This window comes from Archocentrus centrarchus, unplaced genomic scaffold (assembly GCF_007364275.1).
Source record: "Archocentrus centrarchus isolate MPI-CPG fArcCen1 unplaced genomic scaffold, fArcCen1 scaffold_32_ctg1, whole genome shotgun sequence".
Taxonomy (NCBI): domain Eukaryota; kingdom Metazoa; phylum Chordata; class Actinopteri; order Cichliformes; family Cichlidae; genus Archocentrus; species Archocentrus centrarchus.
Window position 1 is genome coordinate 1,500,750 of NW_022060260.1, and position 8,313 is coordinate 1,509,062.

Below are 8,313 nucleotides of genomic sequence, written 5' to 3' on the forward strand. Positions count from 1 at the left end.
AAGCCCTTAAACTCCGTAGATCATGTAAAACTAAGTGAGCAGACAGACGTGAGAACAGGAACCACCGAGTCAAACATAAGAGCCGTAAGTTAAAACTACTCAAAGAAGAGATCATTCAAAATGATAAAACTCCCAAAGTAAAAACAATAAAAGAAGAACTTAAATAAAGGATCTTACAGACCAAACAGGAAGGTTCTTTTCTATTTTTACTGCATGACTCGACTTCTGTCTCAGATATGTATTTTGTATTTTATAGCAGATTTATTTATGGTGCCTTAATTAAAATGTAACTGATGTGGAAGTAAACGGTCAGTCTGGATAACGAGGCCTCGCAGCTGTGACGCTGTTACTGACTAAATCTGGGAAGGTTTCTCAGGTGGATATTGGAAACATTCCTCAGGGCTTAGGGGGTCTATCCTTAGAGTCTGAGTTTCCCTGTGGAAGATAGCAGGAAATCTCGATCCACCTCGAGCCCCCGTCCTGTGAGCCTCCCTGCAGGATGCTGTGTCTTTAACCTCTTAACATCCACCAGGTGACTAGAGACCTGCTCGGGGTTAGGTTCACATCTTTATTGGGGATTTTCACCTGTATAGCACACCTGAATGGAAACCCTGTTGAAAGGTGACCCCTAGTTGCTTGTTTATTGCGTGCCTAACCAAACCTGCTGGATGCTTTCGTCCACAGCAGCGTCACCAGAACCTGCCCACCCTGTCTCAGCCTAAAGGGTCTGAGTGGCTGTGGCACCCAAAGGTGGTGGGGCTCTACAAACTCATCCTGCAGAACAGCGACAGCAGCTCCTGCAGCCGTGAGGCTGCCACAGGAGCCCTGCAGAACATCACCGCGGGAGAGGCCAGGGTAACGTCTCGCCACAAACGCCAGCTGCTTTAATCGATGGTACCGTCACTGCAGCCCATGTGACCTCTGCTCCTCTCTGTTAGTGGGCATCAGTGCTGAGCATGGTGATCATAGAGAAGGAGAGGATGCTTCCCGTCCTCCTGGATCGGTTGGACACCAACAGTGACATGGAGCTGAGGCCCCTGACCGGCCTGCTGAGAAATCTGGCTCGACACTCCGTGGACAAACAGCACATGGGTAAGAGACCTGCTGGGCCAGGCGCAGCTCTTTGAAGGGTTTTTCCTGCATACACATCGTCCACATGTCCTTTTTTCCAGCTCTCCAGAGTTCTGGGTCTACTCCAGGGGAGCGCCTGGGAATCATCCTGATTAGATGTCTGAACTTCAGAGTTTAAAGGTTATTGAAAGTTTGGAGTGTTTATTCAAATCATTCTTTGTCGTGGCAGCCAAGAACATGGTGGGGCTTCTGGTGTCCAAGCTGCCCGCAGACGGCCTTCAGAAAACGCCGTCGAGCGAGGTGGTGGTCAACATCTGTGGAGCCCTCAACCACCTGGTTACCTGCAGCTCCTCGGCAGCCCGCGACATCTGTTACTTCAATGGCATCCCCAAGCTGGTGGGCATCAAGACGTCCCACGATAACAGGTACGGCTGACGGACTTATCAAGGCGCTGATAATCGCTGTTGCAGTATTTCTTCTCCATGTTTTTGATCTTAGCTGACACAAAGCTGTGACTGCCCTGTGACCTTTGTTTCCTGTTTAGGACTTCACATATCCACAGCCCCACAGAAACATAACCTTTCCTTCGTACTGCGGGTCATGAAGCCGCTCTTCTGGTATTTCCTCCTCATTAGTCCTCCGTCTCCTTTTGTCTTTCACTTTTAGCTCTGGGAGTCAAAAAGCTGCCCGAGCGGCCTCGACCGTCCTCTGCAACATGTTCCAGTACAACAAGCTGCACCGAGACTACAGACTGGTAAGAGCAGTTACTGATATCTGGAAACATTAGACAGAGACTCGTGGCTAACTCAGCTGGGAACTTAGATTTGGTGGTTCGTATCATAAAGCTATAAAACTTTTACAAATTTAAAACCTGATTTGTATGTTGCCAACCTCCCCTTCAGAGTCTTGCTTCCAGCATGGCTGGAAGTCCTGTTCTGTTTCTTACACTGAGTCCTCAGACTTACTCAGATTTGCTCAGAAAGCATTCACAGCATCATCACCGGCTATGACCCAGAGGAGAGCCTGAAGGTGGTGCATCAGGTCGGGAGTGTGAGCAGGAGCATGTTTGTCATATTTTTTAAGATTCACATGGTTATGCAGAGTGAATTCATCCCCCCACAGTCAAATAAAGCCAGAGTGAGCTCTGCTGTAACGTCCTGAGGGAGGAATTTTGGCATAAACAGCCTGAATTGTGGTGTGTGCCGCTGTGCCAAAAACAAACCACCACCACATTCGTGGCTCGGCTTCCAGCCTACGTGCCAGAATGGGCTTCATCGTTAAAGGTCCGGTTGAAGCGTCATTAGTTTGATGCCAGCACGGATCTCAGGTAAGCGAACAGAACGGGTCTCCCAGGGAATGCTGTTAAAATGTTAAAGGTGAAAAATGAAACATTATAAAGGAGAATAGAATCATGAATAGAAACCTGAGGGAGACAGTGGCTGTCCCACCTCTGCCTCCAAAGATAGTGATTAGAGCCAACCAGCAGCATACGAGCCCGTGCTGCTGATGCAGAGCAGAGGACAGCTGGAGCTGTGTGCTGGCACACATATGGACATGTTATGAAGGTAAAGGTGGAGGAAAGTGCACTTATTGTGACTTTATGATCCTTTCAAAGTCGTTTTGTTACAAATATGTTTAAGACAAAGCGCTGAAGCAATCCCACTGTTCAAATGTGATTTAGCTTCCTGCAGATATGAGCCTAAACTGGAGAGAATGTGTGGGTGTGGGCTGACATTGTACTCTGACCTGTTTGTTTCCAACAGATGGTTTTCTCATCTGCGTCTGGCTGTATCTGCTTTTTATCTCACTTGACCTCCACTTCTCATGGCTCCTCGTCCTCACGCCTCCCCCTCTGTTCTGAAACTGAGCCTGGCCCTCATTAGTCTCTGGACATGCTTAACTGGAAGTGATGCAAAAGCAAATATTTTCTCTGAAACTAGCAGCACTTGGACTGCAGAGTTACTCAAGTCCTTATCTGTGGCTCTACATTTCATGCATTTGAAAATCAGTCTTACTCTGAAAATGCACTTCAGTCATTTCTACTAAAACATGCTTTAACCATCTGCAGACGTTAAAGACAGTTAAGAGCAGATCTGAAGAATCCTCCAATCAGGACTCTTCTCCGTGTTTATCATATCCAGGTTGCTTTAATAGGATTCATTAGAGCAGCTTTTCCACGTGTATTTATCAGCCTTTAAAATGATGAAGTTAAAAAGCTGAGCAGCTTCGCCACAAAACCATTTGAATTATTAAAGTGTTCATAAAATGCAGCTTCTAAATGTTGTGTTTTTGGATAAAGATTCCCAGTGAGAGGCTAACAGGAAACACGAGAAGCAGCTGCTCGTTATGATTTTAGACTCCGTTAATGCTCCATGTAGTGTTTCTCCAAGGCTTCAGTTTAAAATGTTTCTCGTAATTGAATCAGAATTGAAGTGAAACGATGAGCAGCAGGAAGCAGCGTGTTCAGGTGTGTTCAGGTGTTCTTGACTTACCTGTTTAAATACAGGTTACGCTAACTCAGTGCACCATCTTATGGAACGGAGTGGTATTACACAAAAGTAAAACTCAACCCAAAATTCAGCTTCAGCTGATGTTTTTATGTACTGTGCTGTGCAAAAGTCTCGAGCCTCTTGTTTCTTTATATTTTGCAGGAATATGTGAAAGAGGTGCAGAGATTTATATTCATGTATAACTTGAAAGTCAGTATTTGGTATCACCACCTTTATTCTTCAGCACAGTCTGAGCTCTATTGTTCTTGATTTATGCCTGAGCGGGTAATCTACGCCGTAACCTGACGTGCACCTCCTGAGAACTGTAGCTACAGGTGAGGTCGGCGCAGCCGGCAGCGAGGCAGGAGTTCAGCACTGTCGACTCCTCCTGCGCATTTGCAGCTATTTTTTGGCTGCAGTTTTTGAATTTATCAGTGAGGGAATAACAATCATCATCTTAATATAAGGAACAGTAATCATAGTAACAATATAAGGATGTCAGTAAATTCCTGGAGTGGCTGTGAGGGACTGAACAAAGAAGTGATAAAACTAGAGGGACACACCTGAAAAAAACTGACTGCAACAAAGAGCGAGGACCCAGGAGGGGGAAAGTCCCACCTTGTTTTTTCTGTCAGCTGGCACCACATGTAAAACACTGGGACACGACCACATGATAATTAACACCCACAATGCACCTCACACAGGCATAAATGCCGGCAACGATGTCAGCCACTTGTGTAGGTTACATCGTAGCTCCACAAAGACTCAGCGCCGAGGTCTGAGTCAGGTCTTTGGCAGCTTTCTGGGAACAGTTCTCCAGGCTTCCTGAAGGACATTCAAAGCTCTTCTTTGGATGTTTCTGCCTTCTGTTCTCCGTTGAGATGATCCCACACTGCTTCAATAATGCTGCGGTCTGAAGTTGGATTCATCGCTCAATCAGACGTGTTGCCGCTGATCTTCAGTCCAGTTTTTGTGTAATGTGTCATAGCTCAGCCTTTCCTCCCCATTTCCCCTCCTGAAGAACTGCTTCCTGACAGCCGCTCTTCCACTGAGACCATTTCTGATGACACTTCAGTGAACAGCTGAGGATCAGCTGAAGGTCCAGATGATCTCTCAGATCCTGTGTCAGGTCTTTGCTGGATTTTTTTCCTGTTTCTTAAGGATGTGACTTTTAGATGCTGTTTTTTAGGCCTAAAGAGTCAGACAGGTACCGTTCCCCTGGCACCCACCAAACCCAGACTCCTCCCTCTGATTGGCAGATGGAGAAGTGTGATTCATCCCTCCAGAGAACACGTCTCCACTGCTCTAGAGTCCAGTGGCGGCGTGCTTTACACCACTGCATCAACACTTTACACCACTGCATCAACACTTTGCATTGAGCTTGGTGATGTAAGGCTTGGATGCAGCTGCCATTGAAACCCATTCATGAAGCTCTCACTGTTCTGAAGGTCACATGAAGGTTGGAGGTCTGTAGTGATTGACTCTGCAGAAAGTTGGTGACCTCTGTGCACTTTGACCCTCAGCATCCTCTGACCCCACTCTGTGATTTTACGTGGCCTCCCACTTCATGGCTGAGCTGCTGTCGTTCCCAATCTCTTCCACTTTGTTATAATCCCACTAACAGCTGACTGTGGAATATTTAGCAGTGACTGGACTTCTTGCACAGGTATCATCCTATCACGGTACCACGCTGGAGTTCACTGAGCTCCTGAGAGCGACCCATTCTTTTACTGATGTTTGTAGAAGCAGTCTGCATGCTGAGGTGCTGGTTTATACACCTGTGGACATGGAAGGGACTGGAACACCTGGATTCAGTGAGCTGGATGGTGATTGGATACTTTTGGCAGTAGAGTGTATGTCAGTGTGTAAGCATACCTTTTTCCTTTCATTAATGGTATTAATAAGTCCTTAAAAGTCTTAAATTGAACCTTTTTCCAGCAGTAGACACCCCGCCTCTCTGTGAGGAGCCTTTTCGTGTGTCTTCCATCGCGTGACTGCACGGTTTTCTGAGCTTCAGCAGGAATGCAGAGAATCTGGCTCAGATATTTTGGGTTTGCCTCTTTGTCCCTGATTAGGTGAACTTGGCAGTCCCTGAGCTCAGAGTTCCTCCTGTGTAACTGCCCACCCACAGCAAACAGAAGCAGGCCTTTATCTCACTGCAGCCTTTCACACAAGCAAGTTATTCAGAGCAAAACATCTGGAAGACAACTGTGCAGAAATGCAATTCCATGAAATGCTGAACATTTCTGTTTCCAGATGGTGAATCTTTTTATCTTCATCTGCTGGAGCCAGACTCCTCACAAACAAGTTTCTTAGGTAACGCCATATTTGACAGCCCATCATTTATAGTCTCATTTCTCCATTTATTGTGCAACTTTTCTGAATTGATGGTGCTGCGGTGTGGCATGTAAGCAGCTCCAAGCAGCTGATGAAGGCATCTTGTGCTGTATCTGATAGTTTTGCAGCCTTCAGTCAGCTCACGGCTGAGTTTGTTCTCACAGAAAAACCGAGTTCATCATTCTTCGGGACCTGCAGCAGGTCATCAGGTGAAGGAGAAAACTGGAACAAACACACCTAAACTTTCAGGTTAAATGAGGCTCCAAACAGGATCAGATACATTTATATTCATGAAGGCATGAACTCTTCTCCCCTTCATTCGCTGTAATTACACAGTCCTTCAAAAATACACCGTGCACACTGCGGTGCACAGCTGCAGTGCATTCCTGCAGCTGCTGAAGCTGCTGAAGCTGCTGAAGCTGATCTCCACCAACAGGACAATGTTTGAAGCTCCACCTGATGCATCACAGAGCGTTTCAGAAGCAGCTACCTGCACTCCATCACTTAGAATAGTGCTGGTGTGATTTTTTTGAGGTTCTCTTGGGTCTAAGTGACGTAAATTTCATCATCATTCAGGCTTCATGCAGATGTCTGATGCCTCCCTTTGTTGCGACTGCACAAACCCATCCTGAGACACTACACAACGATGAATGTGCCTTTCAGGTGACTTCAAGCAAACAGGAACAACAGCAGAATATGATCCCCTCCTTAGGAGGACATGAGCCCTTCATGTGCTGTAATTACACTGTGGGATGGCTTATTATAAAGTATTAGTTGAAAAACACGCAGCATCTGTTGATAACATACTTCATCATTCAACAATACATCATTACAGCCTCCTAAATGCTCTAAAGATGGATCATCACCTGCTATGGCTGCTAAAACAGGAGCTTCACCTGCTGGTGATGTTTCAGACACACTGCAGGATGTTATCAGCTGCTGGGCTCAGTTCTACTGACACTCAACACCAGACCTAATATTTATTCCTTCTTTAAATTCTGTTGTACTCTACTCTGCTGTACCTACACTGAAGTACTTGTAGGGACCTTAGAGTATTGTATGTGTACTCAGTCATTACACAGTAAATATCAGGACGTCATGCTGTAAATTGTGGGCTGTATTGTGTAGTGTCTGTTTGTTACCATGGGGTCAGGCTGATGTAAATTTCCTGAACTTCACTGAGAAAACCAACATGATGGGTGGACAGGTGTGGGCATGCAGTCGCCACTAGATGGCAGTGCAGAACTGCTTCTTAGTCAGGTTAATATTTTGCATTATAAATGCATCAAACGATGATCAGACGTGGGGGTTTGAGTAAAAAACGCTCCGAGGTGCTGCTCTGTGGGGACACTTTGTTTCTGCTCCTTTCTCAGTTTCTGTGTCGTCTTTTTTTCAGAAAGGATTCGTCAAACGAGACTTTGCAGATGGATCCTTCTAGGCTGCAGCTTTTGACCTCTGGATGAAGAGTGAAGAGGGTTTAATGAGCTCCTAATCTGACTGTAACCAACTTCCAGGAAGAGAATACTGAATGTGAGCCCTTTCAGCAGCTCTGTGTTTGTCTTGGCTCAGACTGCAGCAGAAAGTCTGATATCGGGAAGCCCCACAGGCCCTCTGTGTTTCTGACAGTGACTCAGACTTCATTTAGTACACACTGATGTAAGAGTCCTGCTATAGATAGATGAGATCTTAGTGTTATATGCAGTTTAACTTTGTACTGTTTTGTCTGGTGATGCGTTCATTTACTGTTGTAAAGACTGATGTATCTTTGAAGAGTGGTGTGTTCACTGATGTATGTAACGTTTGTTCACATCAAACACGAAGCCCGGTTTCACCTCCGGTTACTCGTGTGACTGCAGTCGTTGGAAACCCACGAATATCACTGAGCACAGGACGAGGCTGATGCTCAGAGTCCGGTTACACTGACACATTTTAACAGTTTCAGGACAGGTTTGGTCAGTTTCCTCTCTTTCTAAAAGTGAGGCCGATGATTCGGTCAGCTCCACCCGCCCACAGACAGCATCCACACGTTGGTGGTGAAGGAGAATTACGGCTCTGTGAATACGGATTTGCCTCCATTTACGTCACCCAGCGTGACTTCGCCTCATTACACGAACTCTGTATGAAATCACGTGCTGTGTTTGGTGTGAACACAATGTTAATGTGCAGCAGGTGACCGCAGGGTCGTTTTTTAATCCAAGAGGTACCATTTCCAGAAACTCAAAGATATTACATTTGAAATGAAGTCTCATAGATCTATTGTGGCAGCCCCCGGTGACCTGGTGTTTAAAGGTAAAAGGATGATTCTGGTTTATTTTCACCTGCTGTGGCCTCAGAGGCTCAGGCTGACTCTCCACCTCTGAGATGGGAGAAAGTGAGGACATGACAGCATGCATGGTGTGAAGGGGGGTTTTGGAAA

The 8,313-nt window shown here is 46.0% G+C and overlaps 1 protein-coding gene across 3 annotated transcripts in view; it reads left to right on the forward strand.

Annotated features, from left to right (window-relative positions):
• The window catches only part of LOC115776459 (plakophilin-3-like), a 32,202-nt gene extending 23,889 nt beyond the window's left edge, over positions 1 to 8,313 (forward strand). For 2 of the 3 annotated variants that reach the window (XM_030724172.1, XM_030724174.1), the window contains 5 exons: positions 685 to 855; positions 939 to 1,092; positions 1,301 to 1,496; positions 1,738 to 1,825; positions 7,294 to 8,313. In XM_030724172.1, coding sequence (XP_030580032.1) covers positions 685 to 855; positions 939 to 1,092; positions 1,301 to 1,496; positions 1,738 to 1,825; positions 7,294 to 7,335 — 651 coding nt within the window. In that variant the 3' untranslated portion in view covers positions 7,336 to 8,313. The remainder of the gene's footprint in view (positions 1 to 684; positions 856 to 938; positions 1,093 to 1,300; positions 1,497 to 1,737; positions 1,826 to 7,293) is intronic. The other variant, XM_030724173.1, reaches the window with a different exon arrangement.